This window comes from Gorilla gorilla, chromosome 1 (assembly GCF_029281585.2).
Source record: "Gorilla gorilla gorilla isolate KB3781 chromosome 1, NHGRI_mGorGor1-v2.1_pri, whole genome shotgun sequence".
NCBI classification, from domain to species: domain Eukaryota; kingdom Metazoa; phylum Chordata; class Mammalia; order Primates; family Hominidae; genus Gorilla; species Gorilla gorilla.
The window spans coordinates 96,927,099-96,954,846 of record NC_073224.2 but is presented as its reverse complement, the minus strand read 5'-3'; the positions used below and the strand labels follow the sequence as shown (position 1 = coordinate 96,954,846).

General features: G+C 46.4%; 1 protein-coding gene across 3 annotated transcripts; it reads right to left on the bottom strand.

Moving 5' to 3' along the window:
- Window positions 1–101: 101 nt before the first annotated feature.
- On the bottom strand, window positions 102–27,590 carry CFAP45 (cilia and flagella associated protein 45). Of its 3 annotated transcripts, XM_019020181.3 has the most exons (12): window positions 27,491–27,590; window positions 20,892–21,017; window positions 18,184–18,326; window positions 16,057–16,201; window positions 15,546–15,716; window positions 14,215–14,393; window positions 12,138–12,267; window positions 8,270–8,416; window positions 5,077–5,190; window positions 4,284–4,477; window positions 681–905; window positions 102–301 (listed from the first exon to the last, which is right to left on the bottom strand). In XM_019020181.3, exons 1-12 carry the CDS (start codon window positions 27,491–27,493, stop codon window positions 223–225), a joined length of 1,656 nt encoding a protein of 551 aa, XP_018875726.3. In that variant the 5' UTR covers window positions 27,494–27,590; the 3' UTR covers window positions 102–222. The 3 variants fall into 3 exon arrangements, with proteins under 3 accessions (XP_018875726.3, XP_055219316.2, XP_055219309.2); XM_055363341.2 differs by lacking the exon at window positions 18,184–18,326 and having other exon boundaries at window positions 27,491–27,572; XM_055363334.2 differs by lacking the exons at window positions 18,184–18,326; window positions 27,491–27,590 and adding an exon at window positions 25,778–25,859.
- Between the last annotated feature and the right edge of the window lie 158 nt (window positions 27,591–27,748).

Below are 27,748 nucleotides of genomic sequence, written 5' to 3'. Positions count from 1 at the left end.
TCAGCACCACACCACCCACACTCGGGTCCCCCACAACCTATTTTACTCCACCTTCAGTACCCTGTAGCAGCCACATTCCCACAAGAAAGCCAAGCTGTTCCTTAAAGTCAAGTAGATTTAATCTGTAACTATGAAATGTCTAGGTTAGCAGCAATTATGGACACCCAGAGACTGGGCAGAATCTGTCCCCCGAAGGCATCCTGAGGGCCACGAAGGCTCCCCTCAGTTCACAGAGGTAGCTGGCAGGATGTTAGCTTTGCGCTCAGCTTCAATGCAGTACTTCTCAGGAAGGCCAGTGGCTCTGCCGGGGAAACGCAGGCAGGTATAAGGAAAGGTATTGGACCAGACAGGAGGTGGGAGGAAGCAGGCTCTGGGTGGGGTTTACAGAACCTGGGGGCCTGCACCCCCCAACCCTGCTCTCACAATCCACCCCCCAAACACACATTCATGCCAAGGCTCCAGCATCCTGCCAAGGAGCTCCCAGAGAGCCAGCAAGACCCCATCCCAGGACTTTCTGCTGGAGCCCCCTTCGGAGGGATGAGCCCTGGGTGGGGAGAAGAGCCTCTCCCTGAGCATCTCTGCCATGGCCCTTCACCCCAAATCCCCATGCTTTCCAGCCTGTGGTGCCATCTCTTTGGGGGAGGGAAGAGGATTTGGGAAAGGAGGAGATTCCAGTGCACCTCAGCTCTTCAAGCTTTTTCCTCTTGATCTCATCGATGCGCTCACGGCGTTTCTGGGCCTCCTCTTTGAGGCGCCGGCCCTCCTCAAAGGTGGCAATCCGGTTCTGCACTTCCTTCTGCTGGTTCTCGCGCACCTGGCGCCGGAGCTCATTGGCATGCTGTAAGCGCCCTGTGGCCTTTTTCTCCTCCTCCAGCCGCTCCTTCTCAATCTGTTCTCTCTGAGCCCTGGGGGAGGGAAACAGGAATGGAATGAACTCAGCTGAGCTGGCCCAGGCCAGGAAAGGTGGTGGGGGAGCCTCCTGGGTGGGCTCCTTCAGTAGACATGCCTCAGAGACCACAGCCCTCTGGGCTCCAGCCCCATTTTGTAACTCAAGGATCAGCCCCAAAAGCTGCTGCCCATGCATGCCCCCTTCTCCTACCCAGCCAGGACTAGCTCCAGGGTCGCATGACTGTATGTCATGGGCATGCTTAGAAGGGCCCCCAGCTTGGTTTGATGCTCTGCTTTCACTGTTTTGAAATTCTTAATAATTTTTGAACAAGGGAGTCCACACTCTCTTGCTCTGTCACCCAGGCTGGAATGCAGTGGTGCTATCATAGCTCACCGCAGCCTCAACCACCTGGGCTCAAGTGATTCTCCCACCTCAGCCTCCCGAGTAGCTGGGACCACAAGAGAGTGCCACCACACCCAGCTAATTTTTTGTTTATTATTTGTAGAGATGAAGTCTCATTATGTTGCCCAAGCTACACATTCTCAATTTTCACTGGGCCCTGAAAATTACGCAACCAGTCTTACACCCAGGGTTTCACCCACTGGGAACTATTGTTCCTACTTCTCCCTGATAACAATGTATAACTCCTCTCCTGCTTATCCTGAGATTTCTTCTCCTTCCTTCCTTCCTTCCTTCTTCCCTGCTTCCTTCCTTCCTTTCCTGCTTCCCTCCCTCCCTCCCTCGATGCTTGGAAATGTAAAAGATGCGGTAAAGTGTCGTGCTAGCTCCACCCTGGTTACTGGAAGAAGGAAGGAGCTCAGCCTGATATCGCTCAGTTCTCTTCCTGATCCACCTCTCCAAATTTCCCTTAGAAACCTCTTCCACAAAAATACCTGATGGACCCTGACATCAGGGAGAAAATCACTAATGGCAACAGGAAAGGCTCAGAAAACACTCAAATGAAATGCATTCGCATCTCAGAAAAAAATGCATTTATAGGCCTTCTTAAGCTAACATCTAATTTTGTTCTCAACATAATTTAAAAAATGAGATGTAAAATCATCTTAGGCAGGAATTTCTCACCTGCTCTCCTCCCCTAGAGCCACTGATACCCCAACAAAAGGTACCTACAACACTGCTTCATTTCCTCATTTCCCTCTAGCTTTCTTCCAAGATCCACCATACATGCGGCATCCTCCCCACTCCCAGAAACTCTTTCCATCATGCAAACATCTCCTAAAATTATGTGCCTTCTACAGAGACTTCCCAGTTTACCCGAAGAATACTGTTGGCTTCCTCAGCCCTCTGTATTTAGACACCAAATCCTGACTTCCCAGACACATCTCTGATAGCAGGGGGACTCTCCTCTTTGCCTTGCCATTGTTTTCCTATATTTAGAACAGTTTTCTATTGTTTCACCCTCTTCTGAGTGAAGGGGTAAGTGTGGAAAAGGGGGACTTGTATGTGTCACTAGAGAGCCCCGGTGGTGCCAGGCAGTTGAAAATCCAAATGAGGATGAACCTGGTCGTTCCATCGGGTTAGGGCAGTGATCACAGAGCCTAGCTACATTTTAGAATCACCTGGGAGCTTTTGAAACAGACTCACGCATGGGCCTAATCCCAGACCATTTAAATCACAATCCAGGAAGTAAAGCCTGGTCATCGTATTTTTCAAAAGCTCCAAGACATTTCTAAAAACCACTTGGTAGAAGAAGACAGCTATCTCTGCTTAGTCAACAGGCTGAGAAGTATGGACATCCCTCTGTCCAGAAACAAAAGTCCACATATAGGCCATACAGGAGGCTGTGCTTTTGAGGCAGAGAAAGTTGGATTTGGGCGGTGGCAGAGATGCTTCTGAGTAAAGACACCAACCATGGTGGTCACATGCCCCTGGAGACACTAGGCCTAGATACTAACCTACAACAATAGGTGAAGTTGAACTTCTCCAAAAAGGCTGGTCTAGCTTTAATAACTGGCTAGTGCATATGCTTCAGGCAAATGATGCAAAGGAAAGACAAATGGGTCGGCAGCAAAAGTAGGACTTAAATTTCATTTCATTAATATTTATTAGTGCCTGTTAACAGCAACACAGATGTCCAAGGGCATAGAGGCCAGGGAGGAGAGAGGAGACATCTGGAAGGCAGTCTGTAGCCCAAGGGCAGAATCTTGGGGGGCATTTAGGAAGCTACTTTCTTCACTAGGTGTCCAGTGACCATGGCACTACCCTGGGGGCAGAGAAAGTTACAGAGCCAAAGGGTATCATGGCAGGGGGGACATGCTGGGGCCTGCAGTCCAATAAAAGGCCAAAAATCTGGCTCTGGTAAGGACAGAGGCTCCCGAAGACCTGCTCTGCCTCTAACTAGGGGTCTGGGTAGCCTGGTCTGGCATGCCACTAACTACCCATTGCCAAGAGGAAGGACTTAGAGCATATGAACCAAGAAAGTGATGCTATAGTGTTTAATCTCTACTTATCTGAGCATAATGTCTATAATTTCGTATCCCTTCAATTCAAATTTTGCTTGGCTTGTTTCCTTTTGAAAAATTCTAATGTTGTAGGGTCTGAACCAGAGCAAAAAGAGAGTCATTCCCAGTTAGACCAGGAGAACACCCCCAGGGACCAGGTCTGACTGGTGGAAAATAGAGCAGAGAGGGAAACCAATGGGAGCTGTGACTGTTGACTGCTTTTGGGGAGGGAGCAGAACAGTGAGAGATGTGAACATTTAGCTTCCACTTATGTGTTGAAATTATCATTGAGCCAAAAGGGAAAACAAAAGTAAAAGGATAAAGAGCTACCAAGGAAGAAAGATGGATTGATGTAGGTGCAGTCCATCCAAACACAAATCTCTAATACCTTTCCTGTGGAATGGGCAAGAGCAGTGTTTTGTTAATTGCTAATGTCCTCCATGGCATCCAGCACAGAGCCCTGCATTTCTGTGCTTAATATATATTTGTCAAATGAACGGCAAACAGCTCCCTTAAAGTCCTGCTCCAGTGACTCACAACCCTTAGTGTCTGAAGTTCTTTTCTCTACCTTTCCTAAACCACTCCTCTTGCAGTTTCATCCCCAATTTGCAGGGGCACATGGGTCAGAGGGCAGCAGAATGGACCAGATTTTTACCTTTATTTATACTTTTACTGCTCCAGGGTAAATAATCCCAGTCATCACCAATTCCTTAAGCAATTCCAGGTGCTATCTCCCAATTCTCTAATGACAAAATTCTTGGCTCAAGTGATTTTTAAAAGTTTCAATCATCCATCTAGTTATAATGATCCCACCAACCCAGACAAGATCGACGAGCATCTGTTAACACGCCAGAAAACTTCTCTCTATCCAATATGGACCATCCCTGCTACAGTACAAGGAAAGGAATCCAAGGTTCCCAGTCCCCTCCTACCGAAGAATCCTCTCGAACTCATCCCGGTCCCGTTGCACCTGAACAGCCAGAGCGTGCTCCTTGAAAGCCACCTGTTCGAGCCGACTTTTTCGCAGCTCAGCCTCTGTTTCCATCTTCTTCCGCGCATTTTCCTTTTCCTTTCTGCGCCACTCTCTGTCTGCAACCTCCTGGTTGCGCTTGGCCCGCAAGGCATCCTGGGAATGTTGGCAGGGGACCAGTGAGGGCACAAAATAGCTGGAAGTACAGACCAAGTGGCTTTAAGAAGATACCTACTTACAGACTCTGACAGTCTGCTTTGAAAAGCATCATGAATTTCTCTGGCAGCTAGTTATTCTAGGAAAGGATAAATGGAATCCTGTCATCAAACCTTTGGGTTAGAAGATAACCTGAGGGGTCATCTTGTCCTTCCAACCCACTCATCCCAGTTCTTTCCCTGTACCTCAGACATCTCCAGGCAGTCTTGAAATTGCTTCTAATTTTAAAAACTGCTAATGATGGAGATACCACAGTTTCCCCTGGTGACACATTTCATTGGTTGGTTAAGGTTGAAAGTTCTTCTTTATGGAGCAGCGAAAAACTTTCTCTTGAACCTTAAGCACAGGCTGCACTGCCCAATCCCTGCTGACACACGCCCTGGGAGCAGGCCACCCCTTCCTTCTCAGACTACTGAAGTCTAGGTAACTTGCATCCTTTCCTCCGCATCTCCACCCTCAAGGCCATTCTACAGGCTGTCAAAGGGATGGATAGGCAAGGGAGTGGGAAAAGTAGAGGGAAGTCGAGACTAAGCAGGTACCTGTTCTGCCTGGTAATCCTGGGCCTTCTCCTGCATGGCCCTCAAGCGTGCGATCTCCTTCTCTTTCTCCCTCCGGATTCTCTCCTGCTCAGCCTCAAACTCTGCTTCTCGAGCCTGCCGGAAGGAAAGGCCTTGTAGAATAGTTGCCATTGCCCCAGCCTTGCAGAGAGAAACAAAACCCCTACAACAGACTTTCCAATATCTCCCCTACCACTTCCTGACTCCTTTTAAAATAGGACAAAATAAGGCCAGGTGCCGTGGCTCATGCCTATAATCCTAGCACTTTGGGAGGTTGAGGCAGGAGGACCGCTTGAGCCCAGGAGTTCATGACCAGCCTAGGCCACAGAGAAAGACTCTGTCTCTACTAGAAATCTAAAAATTAGCCAGGCATGGTGGCATGTGCCTATAGTCCCAGCTACTCGGGAAGCTGAGCTAGGAGGACTGCTTGAACCTGGGAAGTCGAGGATGCAGTGAATCATGATTGCATTACTGCATTCCCCTGGGCAACAGAGTAAGACCTTGTCTCAAAATAAATAAATAAATAAATAAATAAGGTAAAATGAATTTAGCAATGCATGAATATAAAACAATTAGCATTTATAAAATGCTTTATTGTTTACAAAACACTTTCCTATGTGTTATCCTGGAGAGCCCTCACAACATTTCCTGAGACAGATATTATAGATGAGGAAACGGATGGTCAGAAAGATCAAGGGTCTTGCCCAAGATTGCACAGGAAGTAAACTACCTAACAGGATTTGAACACAGGTACCCTGACCCTGGCTTTCACACTCTTTCCACTATGTCATAGACAATTTTCAAGTTGCAAGGCTACTGGGCCAAGAAACAACTGGTCCTGTGCCTGTCTTGTAAAGTACAGCAGGTGGAGGTTATCTCATTAGTCCCTGGGCAAAGAGCCAACCATGCTTTGGGCAGTCCCACAGTGGTTACCAGATACTTAAAGAATGAACCACCAAAATTAGCTCCCTTTCCACCTCTCTGAAAAAACAGGTATATCCTTAAAAGCTTCCCAAGCCCAGCTTCCCAACGCCATTCTTGAGCAATCGTAAGATGAATGGTGCAGGTTGGAGGCAAATGTGACATTTATAAAGAATCTTCCTGGCCAGGCATGGTGGCTCATGCCTGTAATCCCAGCACTTTGGGAGGCTGAGGCAGGCAGATCATGACGTAAAGAGATCAAACCAATCCAGGCCAACATGGTGAAACAGCGTCTCTACTAAAAATACAAAAATTAGCTGAGCATGGTGGCGCATGCCTGTAGTCCCAGCTACTCGGGAGGCTGAGGCAGGAGAATCTCTTGAACCCGGGAGGCAGAGGTTGCTGCAGTGAGCTGAGATCGCGCCACTGCACTCCAGCCTAGTGACAGAGCAAGACTACATCTAAAAAAAAAAAAAACAAAAAAACTTCCTTGCCCTCATTCTACCTGCCCAGACTTCTGTGAAGCCCGGTGAGTTGTCCCTGTAAGTTGTACAGGGCTGTTGTCAAGCTGCTTCCTTTGTCCACCCCGCCCTAGATAGCAGGACAGGGAACTCTGGGTGTTTCTACAACCAATTTCTGCTTTTAGCTCTGCAGGGGCAGCCCTGGCTGCAAGAATAGATACCACCGTGAGGTTGGTAAGGGCTTGTGATATACGTAGATACTTACGGTGGACTGTGGACATGCCCAAGTGCCTGATTTCGTGGCCAGTCTCCAGCCTCTCTCAGCTACACCTTGACAATGTCCTTTCCATGATAAAGACAAGATATACTCCTCTCTTGCTTAGAAATTCATGGCGACTCCTTATCATTCCACTCTTCCAGCTCACTCAATGTCCAAGACACCCCAACAACTGCTCTTAGCTCTCTGTCATCTCACCACCCTCATTTCTTATTATATCCACTACCAACCCTCTGCTGCAGCCAGAAAATATGTGCACTAACTCCTACACAGAATTAGCTCATCATCCCCACCTTCATTCACTTGGGAAAATAGTGGTTGAGTTCCAATGGTACAGCATTATCCTAGGTGTTTTCAGGCTAGTCTGACTGGACACATATTGAAGCATCCAGTATATTTTGAATCATCAGTGACCATTTCACAGGATTATTGTAAAGATTAAAAGAGATAACACGTGTAAAACACTTAGCACGGAGCCTATGCACAGACTAGGTGCTCACTAAATGATAGTTATGTGATTGTTATTATGTAGGAATCATCTATGTCCCCAAACCTGCATTCTCACTCTATTGCTTGCATAGAGTGTCCCCAGCATCCAATAAGAATACTAAAGCCAATAAGTGAGCTTCGCTGAGCTTCATTTTCTGTGGTTTGTATTCAGAACATATAGGTGTACCAAATATGCCATTCAAATTATACTCACACCCTCCCCCTGGCCTTCTTTAAAAATCACTACTATAGAGGAGCATAGAGAAGTACAATGTGTTTCTGTCATCATGGAATTTCAAAACTAGCAGGGCAGACAAGATCAACACATGAAGAATTTAATAACTTTCCTGCCACCTTGAGTACTTCCTCCTCTTTTTACATAAATCCATGTTCACTTTATCTATACCACTCTTAAAAGCCTTCTTCTACTCTCCAATCCCCATAGATCCCAATCATTTTATTACTCAATTTTGCCCCAGAATGAGCTGACACATTCATGAGCTACATCCATCTGCAACTGTCTGCAGGTATGGCTCTCTCCTCCACTGTGCATTTGCTCTGTCATATAGGTTCTTTGGTGGGAGATGGGGGAAGACTATTTTCTGAGTCTAGCACCCAATACAGGATGTCCAATATAGGCATCTGCACAAGAAATTTATGTAACTGCTGACTCATGATTACCGGGGGTATAATTACGCAAGTCATGACAAATCCACAAAAAAACTCACTTTCACCAATAGTTTCAGTTTTCTTTTCTGCCTGCATATGGCCCTCATCCCAACTTCTAATCAAAGGTGTTAATGAGGTTAAAGCTAATTTGGTTGTCCTTTCTAGGCTATCTCTGTTAATGAACAAGTGGACTGGCTAAGATGAAGAGACAAAGAAGCCAGGCCCTTGAACTAAGGATGTGCATCTTAGAATGAAGGTGCAGCTGCCTTCCACTGGAGTTCCCTTAGTTCTCAGGCCCTCCTCTCCCTGTGACAGACATTCCATTCCTAACCAAAGGTCCCAGAAACCAAGTCCCTACCATCTTCTTCTTGGTAAACTCCATCACCATCTGGTCTGCCAGCTTCTCCTGAGCCAGCAGTTCTGCTTTCTGTTTCTGGTTTTCATCATTGAGGCGCTTAATCTCAGCTTGCATCTTCAGTTTTTGTTGCTGCCTTCGTTCCATGTCCTGCCAGCAAAAGAAAGAGAGCCTCAGAGTACAAAGAGGTAAGACAAGAAGCCACTGGCATCCAGGGATAGAGAGATGCAGACAGAGGAGGGGGCAAATGCATTGCCTGCAGTCTAGTGTCCACAACTATCCTTTGTTAAAGCTGTTTTTTCAAGGGTCATAAATACCCTCTTCAACCAAATGGCCTCTTTACAGTCTTCATCCAACTTGACTTTGTGGCAGCCCCTGATGCTATTGATCTCTATATTTTCAGGAAGCAGAAGCTCTTAAAGTTCCACACAATTGCCTCTCACATGTTTTGCTAAATCCTACCCCTGTGGCTTTGCTCGTGGTGCTTCTCCTGCCTTCAATGTTCCTCTCCCATTTAAACCCAACTTTCACTCTCCAGTCAATAGTGACGACTGAAATAATACATATTGCCTTAACTGAGTGCTTTCTATTTCTTGAGCACTGTACACAGACTATCTCTAATACCTAAATATGTCCAAAAATCCTAAAAGGTAGGTAGGCCTCGTTATCTCTCTTGCTCCAATAAAGAAACTAAGGCCCAGCATTGAAGTGACTTCCCCACCGGCCACACAGCTTATAATCTCCAGAGCTAAACTTTTGAAACCTGTTCTGTCTAAATTAAAGTATCAACCTTCTCTGGAAATCTTGCTTGATTGCCTCAACTTTCAGTTCTCGCTCCATTTCTAAATTCTCTCTGCACTTAAGGTGGCGACACACCTCTTGCAAGGTGATCATACACTGCCTTGCAGGTCCCCACTCATTTCATATGTGTTCGCTCTGCCCCAGTTACAGGACAAGGGACCTTGTGTCACACATCCTCTCTTCCCCAACAACATGTAGCCCAATGCAAGGAAAATAGCAAATATTCGATAAACCATTGATAAATGAGGCAGGAAAGGTAGGACCAAAGTGAGAGGCATGTGAGAAAGGAAAGAAAAAAAGTTCTTAGACACAGAGAAACATTTGACGGAGATCAGAGTACCAATGTGAACAAGGTCGTTTTTAAGGAAGGATCCCCCTGCCTTTCCCAGACCTGAGCCTTCAACAGCTGTCGATGATCAGACCACTTCTGAGCCAAGCACATTCTCAGGTGCAGAGGGGCATCGGAATTAGGGGAACAGCTGGCCCCCCAATCACCTCCAATCAATCTCAGACTCCTTAAGTTCTTCTATTGATTAACTCACCCCACCTCCCACACTGTTTCCAGCTCCCTCCATTTCTCCAAAGACTAAATCCCTCCCTGGCCTTCCAGCTCTTCCTCTGCCCAGCTGCTGCCCTGATTCATCTAACCAAGGTAACTCTCCCTGTGTGTCTTCCTGTAGTGCTGGCTCTCTGCCAGCTTGGCTCACTGCCCAGTTCAAGGCTTCTTCCTTCAGGAAGGCTTCTGAACCAGAGCGTTATGGCAACTCTCTGCCTCTGAGGTCCATGTGGTGCGTGAGTCACAGACATTCCCTCTCTCTCACCATACTCATTTCTTTGCTCACTCCACTTTTCCCTTTCTGTCCCTCCAACTCTCTCGCTCCTTTTCCCCCTTCTCCCTTTCTTCATTTCCTTCCTAACTGCTTCTCACTGATTTTAGGCCTGCCATTTGTATCCCAGACATCATTTAATCTCACTGGCCCTCAAAGCTAAAGATGCTGTTGATTTCTGATATATGACATACATACAATCATGTATTTATTTACTTCTTTCCCTATTTATTTACTTTTTGGATTGTTGTTTTTGTTGGTTCATTTCATTTCCAAGACACCAAAGGACTTTCCCTGTTTCTTTTGAAGCCCTTCCAAAGCAACCCCAGATAAATTCCCTTCACTCTTTTCCCCTTTGTTAGCAAGGTGGGAAACGCTGCCCTTCGTACCACCATGAGATGATACAGTAGGTCTAAAGCTGGGAAGGCCCAGGTTTCCTTGCTAAAATTGCCCAATAATACTTCCTGGAGACTCAGGGAGTGCCTGTTAGAAGGACATTAAAAGGATAATGACACAACATCAACATAATGGTGCTGACTCATGGACTCCTAGAACTTCCTCAGTGAGCCCACTAATTCCCACTCCCCACATCTAGTTGGATTTTCCCGCCCTCACTTCTCACCCACTACCCTGCATATTTGCCCCATAACTTTCCTTCTTGGCCCTTTCCCACTGTCTCTCCCCTGAGCCAGGAAATGGAGTAACTTGGCCAGGTCTCTCATTGCCTTCACCCTGCTATTCTCCTTCTCATGCAGTTCACAGAGCTGTGTGCCCCTTCAGTTTCCCACCTACACAGGTGATCTTCATTGCACTTCTCTAGCAGCTCCTCACACTGCAGATGTGATGAGAAGGCTTCATAATTACAAGTCTGCCCACCTGCAGCACTCTTCACGTCCCCCTGTCACTCACCACCATCAAATGCACTAGCTGATGACAACTTGACAATTCATAAACACAGGGGAGGGAGAGAATCGTAAAAGAATACGTGTTCCACAAGTTAAATGGCACCATGAGGAGGCAATCATACAAATTCAGAATGTGAGATATTCTTAAAGGCAACTGGCCTAGATGCTTCAGAATATCAGTGTTGTAAAAATGAATGAAGAACTGAATGAATGAACGAATGAATGAATGAGGGAACTCTTCTAGATCAAAACAAATTAAAGAGACTCAACGGAATGCAATGTGCAAACCTTGATTAACGTCTAGCTTGGAAACAAGAGAGCCAGAAATACATATTTGGAACAATTGGGGAATGTGAATGTGGATTAACTATTAGATGATATTATGGAATCACTGAATCAAAGTTTTTGATGGAGGAGGTGATAATGGTATTGTTGACATGTAAGAGAGTGTCCATGTTCTTCAGAGCTGCAGGCTGAAGCATTTAGTGGCAGAGTGTCAAGATATCTGCAACTTACTTTCAAATAGTTTAACAATAAAAAAATATATATATATATATATACACACACCTAGAAAGAAACAAACAACTAAGGTAAATGATTAACAATCATTAAATCTAGGTGAAGAGTTTATGGGTGTGATACAATTTTTTCAACTTTTCTGTGTGTGCAAAATTTTTCAAAATAAAAAATTGAGGAAAAAAATAAATTATCCAAGTCCCTGCCATGTCCCTCACTGTGCTAAAGGGTTTTATACATTGTTACAGCCCAGAGAAGGCACACAGAAGATGACTTTTTAAGTCTTCTTAGTTTGGGCAGGTATGTCGTCATTTCTTTTGCAATAAATATGCTTACTAATTTTATTTGGACTAACAGGAAGAAAAGGTTTGGCTTCACAACACAGTCAATGACAATGGGATGCTAGTACTTTGAGTGAAGTAACAGCAGGGAGTCTGGAACTAAGATATTGCTACTGTTCATCTACAAAGTATATAGTATCCCTAGGTGATTGAGGGAAGACTATAAAACATCCCTATGTTTACTTGTGCAAAGCATGCAGCCATATATTTCCTTTATGTGTCTATTCACAGTGATATGTCAGTCTTGGACCTCAAGTCCTTGGAAGGAAGGGACAATATCTATCCAAATCACTGCTCATCCCCCAGCGTGATACCATGGTGAAATAAATATTTAACATGGCAATAAAAAGTTGACAGTGATGATGTTGTGAAATGAGCATGTGCCTGGCAGAAAATCAGTCAACACCCTGAAACCCCAGAGTCTTGAAGGGTTTTGATGCTGCTGGTGGTGAAACGTGGCATTGTCTGTCTGGCCTGTTACCTTTAGATCTTCCTCTTGGAGCTGTTCCATATATTCCAGCATCTGCTCCTTCTCCTGCTCCCGCTGCTCAGCAAGGAGCGATCGCTCCTCCTGGTTCTTTTCCATCTGTTCCACAATTTGCCGCCTTCCTCTTGGAGAGAACAGTGCCACAGTGTCTTAGAAACCCAGGGTCCACATCTCCCAGAGTCCAACCTCCACCTAAACAACCCCCAAGATGGGTGGTGTCACCAAAACAATTTGACAAGTGCCCCCTAAACATGAATATGCTTCACGAGCCCAGACCAAAGTCCCTCCCCCAGGAAGGACCTCAAGCGTTGGCCTCCTTTCTCCTGAGCTCCTGGTTCCAGGGCTCACTCTTCCTGAGATTCTCCTTCTTTATTTGTTTGTCCAAGAGGGGTACCCCACTTGATAAAACACCTTCTACCTTCCAGTATATAAAGAGTTTCTGAAATCCTACCACCTCCCAATTCTTCCCAGAGTAATCATAGGAAGCTAGCTGAATAGTAAAAAGCCAAAAAAACAAACAAACAAACCCAGGGTGTACAAGCAATGTTGTCAGTGATTCCCTATGTGTTAGTGGGATGTCAATAAACTTGGAAGCATAGACCCCATGACATATGAGTAAAGGCTGGAAGAACGGGAGAAGACACATATTAGGATCAGAATTGAGGGGAAAGAGTATGAGAGCCACATTCAGACGGAGTGCTCGAATGGCTTCATGACTCCGGATGAAGTAAACAGGAGTAAAGAGTAAAAGGGTTACATGAAAACAAGTTTGGGCTCAATATAAGGACCAGCTCAAATCATTACAGTTGCCTAACAAGACACACAGTTTTCCTTTGCTGGAGCTGTTTATGCAGAAGATGGACAGCCAGTTAGCCACTCAGTAACCTTTCACTGGGAACCTACTATAGTATACCAGGTACCTACCAGAAGTACAGAGGTGAATGTACCAGGTATAGTATACGAGGCACAGAGATGAATGGTTCCAGAGAACAGGATACAGTTGGGGAGATAAAACTGCCATTCAGTGTGGTATAAAGATTATTTATAAAGGTAATTCATGTATTGTATGGTTGGCGTTCTAAATCTAGGACACTATTATTCTATAATTTACTTGCTCTGGGACTTGTCCTTTTCTGCACAAAATGAAGGGGAGACTGAATTTATTCATCCCAACATGAATTAAGCACCTATTACAGGCCAAACACTCTGCTAGGCTCAGAAGCTACAGAACTGGATACGAAAGGACCTGTCCGCAATGAGCGTAGCATCTAGGAGGGTCAGAAAGCCACAGCACAAGAGTGGGATGCTGGAGCATAAACACAGAGTGATGGGTGCAGAGAAGGGAGCCACTAAGTCTGCCTAGTGACATGAGGGAGGTGACAGCAAAGCTATATATAAAGGGAAGGAGACAGCATTTTCCAGGAGGAAAAGGAAAGAAAAGGGTATTCAAAAAAGAGAAAACAAAAAAAAATTAAGAACTTGTCACAAGGCCTGGCATGTTGGGGGCCTGGGAAAAAGCACAGGGTAGATGGCAGGTAGGGGTGAGAAACGAGATTGATTGCAGCCAGACTGTGAAGTGCCTCCTAGGATTTGGGAAATAAGCTTCTAAAAGTTCTGTGATTCTGGCCGGGCTCACGCCTGTAATCCCAGCACCTTGGGAGGCTGAGGCCCGGGGATCACTTGAGGTCAGGAGTTTGAGACCAGCCTGGCCAACATGGTGAAACCCCATCTCTTCTAAATACAAAAATTAGCCGGGTGTGTATGTGCATGCCTGTAATCCCAGTTACTTGGGAGGCTGAAGCAGGAGAATCACTTGAACCCGGGAGGTGGAGGTTACAGTGAGCCGAGATTATGCCACTGCACTCCAGAGCCTGGGAGACAGAGTGAGACTCCCTCTAAAAAAAAAAAAAAAAAAGTTCTGTGATTCTATGTATCACTTCGTAAAGTTTTGAGATAATAAGTAGATGACAGTAATGACCATTTCTCATCTCTTCCCTCTTTGCTAGGCTACATGGACCTAAAGATACATGGAAATAGCTTAGAGAGGGAGATGCCAAAACCACATCTTTACCTAATTCTTTCCTCCCTCCTCTTCCTCTCCAGTTCCTCCTGCCTTTGAATGGATTTCTGCCGCTCCACTTCCATCATCTGATCCAACCGCTTCTCCTCTGTGTCCAGTTCTTTTAGGATCTGCTGCTTCTCCAGGATTTGGGCATCCCGGATGGCATGGCACTTAGCATTGAGGATAATCTGGAGAGTGGAGATTAAACTGTAGCACTAGGCCTAGGGATGTGTAAGTTTAAGGGGAAGAAATGGAAACAGAATGCTATACTGCTGAGCATGCTGGAGGTGTGCATGACTGCTCACAAGTCCGGGGAAATAAGAATGTTCTTATATTTACCTTCCCCCTTAATATAGTTTAGCTCAAAGATTTACTGGTCTCCTGCTAGGTGCCAGGGTCTGTGCAAGGAGGGGCCTGGAATAGCATCTTTCAGGGAGCTACATCTTAGGGTTTTGGTGGTAATGGGTCACCCTTTGGAAATATGATGAAAGCAACAGGCCCTCTCCTCCATAAAACTCACTTATACATGTACACACAAAATTTCTATAAAACTTCAGAGGTCCATTGTTCCACTTAGAGACCCATGAACTCCAGGTTGGACCCCTTGTTCTCCTCAGGGGAGCTAAGACACTCTTGTAGAGGCCAGGCCACAAGATTTTTAAGCTGGAAGAGCCCAACATGACACAAAAGGGATGAAAAACCACAGGCCCATCAATAAGAACCCAAAAGTAAAACCTTTAGAAAATTAAAGGAGGCATACATAGAGAAGATCTACCTGAGAGACAGAAATCAGAGGTGCAGGGATTGGGGAATCAGCACTTTTCATTTGGTGAGGAAGTGAACCACATGCAAATGAGTTACAAGAGAATTCAAATGAGCCTCTGGTCTTTAGGCTCTCAGCCAAAGGAAAAGCTTTGGGTACTCCAAAAGCATCCAATTGCCTCGACCACCATACGTGGCCAGAACTGAACTAACAGGATGAAAATAAAAGTAACACTTCACATTTAATTTACCAATCCTCAGCCCACAAAGCCTCTCCCGTCTACTACCTTATTTCATCCTGCCAATGATTCCACAAGGTAGTTTAACCACCCTCAAGTTACAAATGAAGAAAGTGAGGCTCAGGGAGGGCAAGTGACTTGCCCATGGTCACACAGTGAACAGGTGGCAGAGCCAGTCCTCACTGTGATCACTGCAACTACCACAGCAGGTGCAGCTCTCCCCCGCCCCGCCCCTGCCCACACCCCCACCAGTCCCTGGCCTTGTCCAGTGCGGGAATAAGGGGAGGGCAGAGGGATGGCAGTGAATGCTCAGAGGGAAGGGAGAGACGAAGAGCCCACCTTGCTCATGTCCTTGAGCTCCTCCTCCTGCTCCATCCGCAGCTTGTTGGCTCTCTGCAGGAGGTTCTGGGCCCGTTCCTTGGCCACCTCCTCCAGGTCACTGAGCTTCTTGTTGTTGTTCCACACCATCTCCTTCTGTTTCATGATCTTCTTTCGTGTCATCACTGCATCCTAAGGGAGACCAGTCTGGCTCAGTGGGAGATTATTTCATGCGCTCTGTGCCCTGGGCGCTAGCCTGGCTACCACAGGTGACCCAGTACAATTTTGCCTTGGCCAGTGATGATGTCAGAACCAAGAAGTTCCACAGCCTGGCTTCATTCTCAGCCCTCCCCTTGGCCCCGGCTGCTCCCACCTCTCATCTCAGGTATTGCTCTTTGGTCTCCTTTCTGTAATATTTCTTCAGTAAGTACATAATTTGTGCCTCATTTCAGGGTCCCCTAATGAGAGTTCCCCAGTGCATTTTGATTCTGCCACCCATCTGCAGAGGTGAAGGCTTAGGGAGGTTAACTACCATGGTGGCTTCCTTCTCCTTCTTGAAGGCCTGGTCCCTGGCCTCAAGTTCTTCTCTGGTCAGGACATGGGATGCCCATTTGATTCTCTCAAACTCCTCAGGGCTGATGATTAGGGACTCCCCGGAGGGATCCTCTGTGGGAACACTGACACAAGAATAAACAGAGTTAGGGAGGGGAGAGGGAAAGCTCTCAGCACCACACTTCAGGCTTCTCTGCTCTCTTCCCCTCTTCCCATCATGCCAGTGGACTCCCCCAATGGCAGAAGAGACGGCAAGTGTGCCATGGGTCCACTGGGGAGTAGACGTTCCAAGTGGGGGGTCAGGTAGCATTGAAGGCTAAAAAGAGACATTTTAAGTCCTTTTTCTATTAGGTCCTGCTCATATGTTACCTTCTCTGTGCAGCTGAGACCCCCCATCATGTCCACATGTGCCCACTCTGCCCCCCCACCAAGGACCAATAGATCACCTCCTCCTCTGAGCCCCCACTGCACTCTGTTCTTACTGCCTGTATCACAGCCAATTGGGCAGCTCTGTTTCCTTTATGAGCTCCTTCGGGACACAAACCCTGTCTTAACCACATTGGTAGCCTAGTCTCTGGCATAGCGCTTGGTACAGAGTGAAAATTCAAAACAAAGCTGTTGAATTAAATTTTAAAAACAGATTATTCCTCAAGGATGACATAAAAAAGGCAAGGGGACGCCAGACAAGATTGATACAGATGCTAGTTAGAAACCTAAGCTTCCCTGCCCATCCAGCCTAGAGAGAAGCTTTGAACTGTAAATATTAATTAAAATCTATGATCAACAATAGCCAGAGACATGTCTATAGACCTCTCCTTTCTAGCTATCCAACGCATTCAACAAACCAATCGCTAATTATAATGATTACAACAAATGACATATATTAAAGATGGGGGAGGGAGTAGTTAGGGGGGTGGGAAGAAAGCTGCTTCTGGGTGAGGCAGGTACATGCCAATTTGACAGGTACATGCCAATAAGACACAGACATCTGAGACAGGAAGTGAAACCTCATCTAATAAAACTAATGTGTGTGTGTTGGGGGAGGGTGGTCCAGGAGATGGACAGAATGAGTGAGTAGATTTGCAGCTTAGCCAAGATATTGTGTTTCACAAAGCAGCGCGGCCCTAAACAGCCTAGGATCTGGAGTGACCAGCAGTGATCCGAATCTAAGACAGCAGTTTATACTACTTTCAGCATCCCTGAAAAATAATCAGCCACTTGTCCTCCAATGTGTTTTCAGGACTAGATGGCTCCAAGAAGGAACCCTTCCTCCCTTCCTCTGGCTCCAGGAGTGGCTGCAGGGCTCTAGCCACATCTGGCCACTTGATGTCAGGGCTGACCAGACATGCTCAGTAAGGGGCCGCAGTCCGACACAGCTCCCGGGGTGTGTGCCAGATGTGCCTCTCCAGCTTGTGACACAGGTAGGATTTTCTGGGAATTAGGGTTTTTAGTGGGTGGAGCCAGGGCAGGGAGAACGGTTGTAGAGGGTGAAGCACTAACACAAGAGCTAAACCACTGAGCACAGTGTTGGCTCATGGCACATGGTTGAGCTAGGCCTAAGTCCCACAGGATGGGCTCAAGCCTGGGGGCAGCTCTAGTCAGGAAGTGGGGTTGAGCTAATCCCAAAGGAACCCAGGGAGCCCCTGTGAATTTCTTCCTATGGCCTTAGAGTCTGGGAGGAAGCCATGGGGCTAATTAGGCATCTGGTCAGTTTCCCTTTGCTTCAGATTCTTAATGCAGCCGAAAGGAAGTGACTCATCTGGATCACTTCCCTTTAGGGAGGGTACTAATGGGGACTTAGAGAGGACTCACTAAGCACCTCCTCTCTACCAGTCCCTTAGCTCACACAGCCAGCTAGAAGTTTGGAAGGACAATGAAGCTGAGAATAAAGGACAGTGGCAATAATAGATACAACAATGGGAGAAACAAGAGAGGCCAGGATGGAGAAGAAAGAAAGAACTATCAAACAAAAAGGGGAAAATGCATAGGAAAGAAGTGGGGATTGGGCTGACAGAATGAAACCAGGTGGGTTTACCCATCTCCCTGCAAAGGTCCTTAGCAAAAGGATGAGGACTGGACAAAGAAGGGCAGGGGACGGTGTACTCACATGAGTTCTCGGACCATGTCCCGGGTGATGAGCTGGATGGTCTCTGGCTTGCGATCCAAGCCCAAAGCAGTGAGAGTTTTTTGAAGGGTATGCTTATCTCGGAGCAGCACAATGGGGCTGTCGCTCTGGCCCTGGGCTGGGGACTATGAGTTCAGAAAGAATAGCTTAGAAGCTTGTCACCCCCACTTCCTGCTGGTCAGTCCTAACTTCAAGGATAGAGCAGCGTGATGCCCTGTATCTGAGCATGGGTGGATGTGTACTGACCAGCTTTTCTTTTCTTTTTTTTTTCTTTTTTTTTTTTTTTTTGAGACAGAGTCTTGCTCTGTCACCCAGGCTGGAGTGCAGTGGCACGATCTTGGCTCACTACAACCGCCACCTCCCGGGTTCAAGCAATTCTCCTCCCTCAGCCTCCTGAGTAGCTGGGATTACAGGCGACCACCACCATGCCTGGCTAATTTTTGTATTTTTAGTAGAGTCGGGGTTTCTCCATGTTGGCCAGGCTGGTCTCAATCTCCCGACCTCAGGTGATCCGCCCGCCTGGGCCTCCCAAAGTGCTGGGATTACAGGCGTGAGCCACCATGCCCGGCCCTGACCAGCTTTTCTGAAAACAAGTCTCTTGTTCTTATACAGATATTCCTCGCAGAATGGTAGGGATAGCAAGGAGTGGGGGTCACTAGTGTGTGTCTATACTTAGTCTAAAATCATCAGGAATTAAAGTAAATTTCTGTTCTCTAGGTTTTCCTCTCTCCATGAAAGATTTTCCTTTATGAAAGAAGAAATAATTATCTCTCTAGGACCACACAGTGGGTTTGAAGCAATATAATTTGTTACAGACTCTTACAATCTTTGATATTGGTAATTTTAAATTCTTTCTTACGATTAAATTACTTAACCCCCACAAAAAGCCATATTGAGGGAGTTAGAAATCGCTAAATGACCTGCAGAGGCCTACCCTTAAGATCTAAGGGTAGCTCTCTGCCAGCTCATTGAGCTGGTGGTGAGGAGGTCAGTGAGTTAGAATTCAGCAAGAACACAGACTAACTGTGTGATTTTTTCTTTTTTTCAAAATTCTCCGACCCTGAAGGAGTTAGATAACAAGAAAATGAAATCACCTGTTTCAGAAAATGTCTAAACACAGGAAAGGATATGTCATTAATGCAGCCACTGTGCTCCTGACCAGAGGCAGGGGGATGGCCCCGCTTGTCCTACCTCACTTTGCACCCACAGTCCCCTGTGTGCTGCTGCCACCTGGTGCCCATCTCTGCTTTCACGTGGGCACAACTCAGTCGTGCCACAGGCCACTTCTGCCCTCTACTGCCCATTGAGAGACTTCCTGAACTCTTACCCATCAATGAGGCCAAAGAAACTGGACAAGAGACAAGCATTTTTCTGATAGCCCCCTTTTGCCAGCCAGCATGACTACTCCTGGAGAACTCAGCCAATTCCAAATCTCTCTTTGCTTTGACTAGAAAACTCCACATGTACCCAAAACAACAACAACAATACAAATGTCTGTAAGTGAAATTGCATTTTGGCCAGGTGGGGAGACTTACACCTGTAATCCCAGCATTTTAGGAGGTCGAGGTGGGCAGATTGCTTGAGCTTAGGAGTTCAAGACCAGCGTGGGGAACATGATGAAACCCTGTCTTTACAAAAAATACAAAAATTAGCCAGGTGCAGTGGTGTGCACCTGTAGTCCCAGCTACTTGGGAGGCTGAGGCAGGAGAATCACTTGAGCCTGGGAATTGGAGGTGGCAGTGAGCCGAGATTGTACCATTGCACTCCAGCTCCAGCCTGGGTGACAGGAGTGAAACCCTGTCTTTAAAAAAATAATAAAAAATAAATGCATCTGTTGATCCTTTCCCTTACCAACAGGAAAACTGCTGCAGAGTGAGAGTCTTCTAAATGGATTAAGAAGCCTATCTCAATCCCTCTGGAGAGTCCTCTTCAATTCACAATGAAGATGTTGAAGAGCAGGGACAGACATCAACACTCCTCTCCCCACCTTCCCCACTGGCAGAGGGATTCAGGTCACTACTAGTGTCTCTCTTTCTCTTTTCCCCTTCTCTTAATCTCTCACTGCCCTTCTCTCCATGTCTCACTCTCTTTTTCTCCTTCCCTCTCTTCCTTCTTACCTACTAAACTCCATATGTACCAAAATCAGTCAAAGCTCTATTATCTAGCTCTCTTTATCTAGACTAAAGGAGTTGTCCACCTCTTGGTCTAGATAACACTTGCAAATAAAGACCTGCTCGTTTCCCAAAGCTAAGTAATTGTTTTAGTTGAGCAACTGGGAAAGGAGGATGGTTTTGTGTTGTACTCTGATGCTATTATCCTTGGATGGAGCGGGGAAGATGTTGCTATTGTCTGCAAGCTTAGCCCATCAGCCCTGCAATGTTTCCATCATGGAGCTCAACTGAGCAACTATTGCACTCTCTGCAGCTGAGCCTCCCTTTTGACATTATAACAGATTTTAAACACTGTGAAGACATGAGAGATTCTAGGGTAGAAGAAGCTAGGTGTCCCTGTTTACATAGGCCCCACTAGATCCCAAAGCTCTGCAGCTCAGGTCTCAGAATTCCTCTTTGTCTTCAGTCTGAGAGTTACCTACGAGAGCAAGGTTACTCAGCAGAAGCTTTGCCCTGAGCTACATTTCTGGGCCTCTGCCTGCAGGTGGCATCAACTTGAAAGGACTTGTTGAGGATTACCTTGATATCTCCAAAGAGGCTCTCATCCACCTCAGAGCTCACGGCTTTGGTCCGATAGCGAGCCTTATTCCTTGACCTGTTGGAAGCAGCAGAAGAGGAGCTCAGGATGCCAGCTGTGCTTAGTGGCTGCAGGAAGAGGCAGAAAGTTTGGGTCATCAGTACTGAGTGGCATCCAGACCCTGGGAAGTCAACAATTCACCAGCCCATGCTGGGGGAGTGGGTGGGCATGTGAAAAAGAAACAGTTAGGGAAAGCGGCTCTGTAAACTCTGAACCACAGGGGACAAGGAGCAACAGATGGAGGGCATCCCCACAGAGCAGGGAAGGGTCTCTGCAAAAAAAAGAGCTCTGCACAAAGGAGCATTTCTGTAAAACAGTTGATCTCATAGAAGTACAGAGTAGAATGGTGGTTACCAGAGGCTGAAGAGAGGAAGGGGAGGGGCATGGGGAGAGGTTGGTCAGTGAGTGCGCAGTTACAGTTAGATAGGAGGAATAAGTTCTGGTGCTATATTGCACAGAAAGGCCACTATAGTTGATAGTAATGTACTGTATATCTCAAAAGAGATACACAATATCTAGAAGAGAGGATTTTGAGAAATATAAATGTTATAAGATTAAATGAGATGGCAAGGTCTAGTATTTGATAGTGCAATAGAATGACTAGAGTTAACAATAATGTATATTACTATATATAAATGTATATTAATATACATGTATACAATAATATATATAAATATACATGTATACAATGTATATTAATTTATATTGTATATTTCAAACTAGCTAGAAGAGAGAATTTTGAATGTTCTCACTGCAAAGAAATGACAAGTGTTTGAGGTAATGGATATGCTAATTACCCTGATTCGGTCATTACACAATGTATATACATGTATCAAAACATCACACTATACCCCATAAATGTGTACAATCATTATGTGTCAATTAAAAACAAAACTGTTTTGTTTTTTGTGGGGTTTTTTTAAGAGCATTTCTGTAGTCCCTGAAGCTGAAGGCCAAGTCGGCCACATAGTATGGAAGTAAGGATAAAGGAAGCAGGAATGGCAGGAGGAGAGAAGCAACAGTTTCTCATTATCTGCCTAGTACCAGTTTCCCAAGAGGACAACCTCTTGTGGGGCAATTTGGGCTTGCCCCCTGAGACACGCACAGTGTCCCCTTTGCCTCCAATCTTTTCAGCTTGTGCTTCAAGTCTTTCTCACAAATGACGCTACTGTTTGACCTCCTTCGTGTCTCCACAATCTTACAAGGTTATGGTGGGACCACAGGATATAAAGGATGGAAAAGTGCCTCACCCACTGCTTGGCATGTGGTTGATGCCCAATAAACTTGAGGCAGTGGGTGAATGATAAATGATTACTAGCTATAATCAAGCAAACCAATTCATAATACCCACTATTTGGCTGTTTCTCTCCCAAGACCCTTTTAGTGTGCCTTAGTCATTTTTTAACCCCCTACTAACTTCCTATTTTGGCAAATTCCCCATCTAATGAGTTGTGGGAGATAGTGCTCTTCTCCAACTACAGAAGCTGAAAACATCAAATATTCACCTCAGCCTGGCCAAGGGACCTAGGCTTAGCCAATGAGATGGCCCTGGACTGACAATGACTACGGAACTAGTGGACCAAAAGGCAGAACAAGGAAAACCTTTCTGACCCAAACAGAACTGGCAGCCAGACCCAGTGTCTGGGCAACACTGATAACGATACCAGCAGCGGCACCCTATGTAAGGAGTTGGCAGTTTTGGGGGTGCAACAGTGCATCAGGGTCCTTGCCAGACCAGTTCTAGGTTTTGATTTTGGTCTTGGTTCCAGCTGCAGAACCTTCTTTTGTTCCTATTTGTGAGCTCTCCAAAACCCTCTTAACACATTCTCTTTTACTTAAATTGGAATTCTGGCTCTGTTGCTTGTAACTAAGAATCTGATGAACACAACCTCCATTCCCAAAGGACAGGCAGCTTCATCTCAGTCCCAAGAGTAGACGTCTATCTCTAAAAGGTAGTGTCTACAAGGACTACTGGATGACTCCAGGTTTATGATAAAGCTGATTCAAACCTCACTTTGGAGGAGCCCACATGCCCCACACCTCTCTAAACTGGGCTGCCTTGAAGGAATAGGCCAGGCACATTGGGTCTCCCCAAGCCTGGGAATCAGCAGCTGATAAAGGAACAGGGTAGACAGGGAAATATGCCATGCTTTCCAGGTCCCTAAGCCCTGGACAGTGTTCTGAAAGCTCTCTCTGATCTGCCATTACCAACCAGACACCCCAGCACCTGTTACACCTGTATCAGGTTTTCACACTCGATTGGACAATTATTTTCCAGCTGTCTCTGTGCTGTACATTGAACAATGCTATATGTGCATTTCCCTCACTGCCCGGCACAGCCAGCAAAAGGCTTACACAGGGAGTCTCCCTCTACAGCCTCAGCCAGCCCCAATACTGTAGAGCAGAAAAGCTTGGATTTATTAAAAGGTAAATATAGCAGCCCCAAGGATGCCTAATAACAGCCTCTGAAGGGTTATTATATGGTAAGTGGTGAGCTACGGCTCCCCTTTCCACCAAAAATAGAATAAGAGGAAATGAATAGAAACTTCAGTAGGTGGGATTGAGGCTAAGCATTGGGAATAACTGGAAAAGGTGGATTGGCTTTGGATCATGAGTTTTGTATGTAATTAAGGGAAAAGGTGCAGTGCCTGGCACATGTAGTAGGAACAATATAGCAACGTGCATTTGATGAAGAATGAATGAATAAAACCGAACAAGGTGACCTCTCAAGGACAGGACTGCAGACCAGATTGAGATGGATACTTTTCCGGAATACAACTGCCTGACTCCAAGTCACTCCACCATTCCATGTTTTCCAGATCACGTATGTGGTCTCCACTGTGGATAATAACGTATATGAAAGGGCTTTGGAATACAGATGGAAAGTATTATTGTTTTCCATTTGTTTTCCTGTCTGTTTTCAAGGACTCCAACAGGTTTTCCCTTGTGCTGAAGTGTCCGCCAGACTGCAGGTTCCTCCAGGGCTGAGCCTGCATCTCCTGTTTCCTATGCCCTTGGTACCCAGGTCAAGAGGAAGTCACAGCAAGGACTGCCTGAGCCAGAACAGAGGAAGAAAAACAGATGACCACAGAAAAGTGGCCACTGAGCAGGACAGAGGGAAGCTCTGAACTCTAGGGTTGGGTGGTTGAGAAAACCTCATTGGGGAAATGCTGACTTTGAAGCCGCAGCCTTACACCAGGGTTAGAATAAACAGTTTTGCCAAGAGTAACAAGGATTAGAGAGGTCACTGTGTAAACATACTAGAAAAAAATGAAGAACCAAGCACAAATGTAAAGCTGGATCCCTCTGGGCCAGAGGCAATAGCGAAGAAGTTCTTTAAGGAGGTGACAGGCTGGTTTTCTTCTTTGCATGACCAAATAAATATTGCCAAGAAGCTGAACAGTGCCTAAGGAGAAGCACATCCAGTCCTGCTTGCAGGGAGATAACTCTTGAAGGGAAGGCAGCTGAGAAGGCAGGGGGTCTGGGGAAGATGAGGACTGGGGACAGATAAAGATGCCAGCCCTGCTTTGATATTTTCATCTTGGTGACTCAGCTGACTCCCCCTCTCTTCATAAGCCATCCAACTCCTGGAGCACAAGAATTCAGCCACAGCTAGGAGCTCTATGAGAGACTCTGATGCAGAAAGATTTGCTGATCAAACAAATGATAATTTTGACTTACAGTCATTGATATAGGATGATCTCCATAACTTGTTAAGTTGTAAAGAAAACAGTCTGTAAGAAACGCATAAGGCTGGGCGCAGTAGCTCATGCCTGTAATCTCAGCACTTTGGGAGGCCAAGGTGGGTGGATCCATCGAACTCAGGAGTTCAAGACCAGCCTGGGCAACATGGCAAAACCCCATCTCTACAAAAAATATGAAAATTAGCCAGGCACGGTGGCGTACACCTATAGTCCCAGCTACTTGGGAGGCTGAGGCGGAAGGATTGCTTGATCCTGGGAGGCAGAGGTTGCAGTGAGCCAAGGTTGAGCCACTGCACTCCAGCCTGGGCGACAGAGCAAGACACTGTCTCAAAAAATAATAATAAAGAAATACATAAGTATTCTTGGCCAGGCATGGTGGCTCATGCCTGTAATCCCAGCACTTTGGGAGACCAAAGTGGGTGGATCACCTGAGGTCAGGAATTCGAGACCAGCCTGTCCAACATGGTGAAACTCGTCTCTACAAAAAATACAAAAATTAGCTGGGCATGGTGGCACACGCCTGTAGTCCCAGCTACTCAGGAGGCTGAGGCAGGAGAATCGCTTGAACCTGGGAGGCGGAGGTTGCAGTGAGCTGAGATCATGCCACTGCACTCCAGCCTAGGCGACAGAGCAAGACTCCATCTCAAAAAGAAAAAGAAATGTGGAAGTACTCTTGTAAAGATGTTAGTGTGGCAGGTATGTGCCCAGAATGTATTACTGAAAGCATGTTCAAAAAAATGTTCAACAGTATGTCAGGAACCTTTACCATCTTAAGATGTTTCTTTATTGAATAATTTCCTGCAATGAGTAGATACCTATTTTATGACCAGAAAAAAAAAACAATAAAACAATTTTTATTTGAAAACAAAGCATAGCAATGGGCCTGGTGCCGGAACTCTGAAAGCAAGAGAGTACAGACCTAAAACAGAAAACAAACAAACAAACAAAAAAACCATAGCGTTATATATTCTGGGATCCAGGATGTTTCACTCAAATTCAGCAAGACAAAGCTGGAATGGGGCTAGAATAGGTCAGTGTGAAGTTTCCCTGATGTAACTTCAACACCTGTCAACTAAACGGGTTGACATGTTCAGGAAAGATATGTCTTTTCCTAGATGTCTTACCCATTCTGAGATCTAGTTCTTCTTTTGCACAGTCTCCGCAGGCTGGCAAATTCAGGCTTCAAACTCTTGGCCTGGTTCTACTTCCCTTTCTGTAGACTTTGGTTACCAAGAAAGGGAGATTCCCATGCACGAGACCCCTTGCCTTTTACTCTGAGTGATCCACGCAATTATCCTCTTTCTTCAATTGGGACCAAGTTGGCCATCTGTAGGATGCCACCAGAAGATAACATCCTAGTCAGTACTGAGGTCCCCATCTCTCCTTCTGCAGGATTTTAATCATTATTTTTGTAAGAGTTCTGGAAGTCTGCCCAATTGTGACCCTCACCACCACTACTATCTCTTCTCACGCCTTTAAATATTCTCCAAACCTAGTGAGTAGCACCATACGTACACAAACACACACAGCTGGCCTGCCAGAGATCACTAACTTAGACCCACTGCTTCTCAAAGGTGTCTATATGCCCAGTCCTGTCCCAGGAATTTCAGAGGGGCTCAGTGAGTGAGTCAAACCCCTGCCCTGAGTGGCTCCTGGATGGGGAATCCCTGATCTGGGTGCTCTGAAGCCCACAGGTCTTGCCCAGGTGCAACTTATGCCCTATGAGAGCTTGGAAATAGGAAATTTTTAAAAGACGACAAAAGGGGAACTAACATTTACCATATGCCCTTAGACACCAGGCATGACAGTAGGTGCTCACATACATACATACATACGCCACTGTGTTTGTAAGGTGCTGAGAGAAGATGGGACAAATAGAATACATAAGTGAAAGGGGACGCTCCCCCACCCCAATTACAACACTGCAGGGAGTCCTCGAAAGTCAGGAACTGCTCTTTGTTGGAGAATTATTTAATAATTAACAAAATTCTTCTGAGGTCCACTGAGCCCCAGAAAAGCAATGCAGCCCCTGGGCCTGAAGTTTGTCCACAAGTACATCCAAGGAGCAACCTTTGCCACCTGTTGTGCCCCAGACATTCTAGGTCAGTTCCAATAACCCAAGACTCCAACACTTATCGTCTGCCCTTCCCCTCCCCTCTGGGACCAACACACTCAAGCCCAGGCATCCCCTTCATGGTTCCTCCCAGGCTTTGCTGGCCTTCTCAGCCCTCAGGACCCTGACAGTCCTCCCCATCCCAGCAAACCCCAGGCTGCCAGTCCTGTCCCAATCTCTCTCCCGGGCCTTGCAAACCTGAGACCCTCCTCACTCACTCACTCATTTATTCATTCATTCATTCACTGCCAAATATTTATTGACTAACTACTGAGGGATACAAAGCCCTGCTAACAGAAGAAAAACCTGAGGCTCGGGCACATTAGATGACTTACCCACAGTCACCTTGCTAGTTAGTGGCAAAACAGGTACCACGACCCATTATCTGGCCTCCTCACCAGTGCTTTTTCCAACACCACATCCACAATCTTTGGTCCAGGGAGGCCCCGCTGTAATGGCAACGGGGAGAGGGTTGGGGCATCCCTTTCTCCCCAACTCCTCCGCTCAGCGCGCTCCACATTTCCAATCGTTATCGATGCTATCCCTAATTCCTCTTCTGAACCCACCTCAGGATCTCCCTTGCTTCTTCTAGAGGTGTTCTCCTTACTCCTGGGCCCTCCTGACCCCTAGACCCAACTGTGACCTCCCCTAGGCCCCCGCTTTCCCCACTCAGAGCCCCCACCCAATTTAGGACACAAGGGGCCCATCTGAGGTTCTCCCTCACCATCTCCTCAGCCACACGCCCTGACTCCGGACCTCTGCCGCCGCCTCGGCGCCGCCAAGGCCCTGATGTTGACGCGTTACCTTGGCAACCACTAGCCCGCGTTCTTCGGCTCAGGCCCCGCCCCCGGCCCCGCCCCTCCCACCTCCAGCGGGCAATTGCCTTGTGCTGGTGGCTTAGGAACCGGAGCCCGTCGCTCCAACCGTTGCAGCTCCACGCTCCAGCCCAACCGCGGCTCTGAAGGATTGACCCGCCCTGGCG

Bases quoted from the DNA above. Each gene is read 5' to 3' on its own strand.
- CFAP45 (XM_019020181.3), bottom strand. The intron at 14,394-15,545 runs GTGGGCTCTTCG...TCCACTCTCCAG, and splicing joins AGCTCAAGGACATGAGCAAG to ATTATCCTCAATGCTAAGTG. The intron at 5,191-8,269 runs GTAGGGACTTGG...TCCTTCCGGCAG, and splicing joins AGTTTACCAAGAAGAAGATG to GCTCGAGAAGCAGAGTTTGA.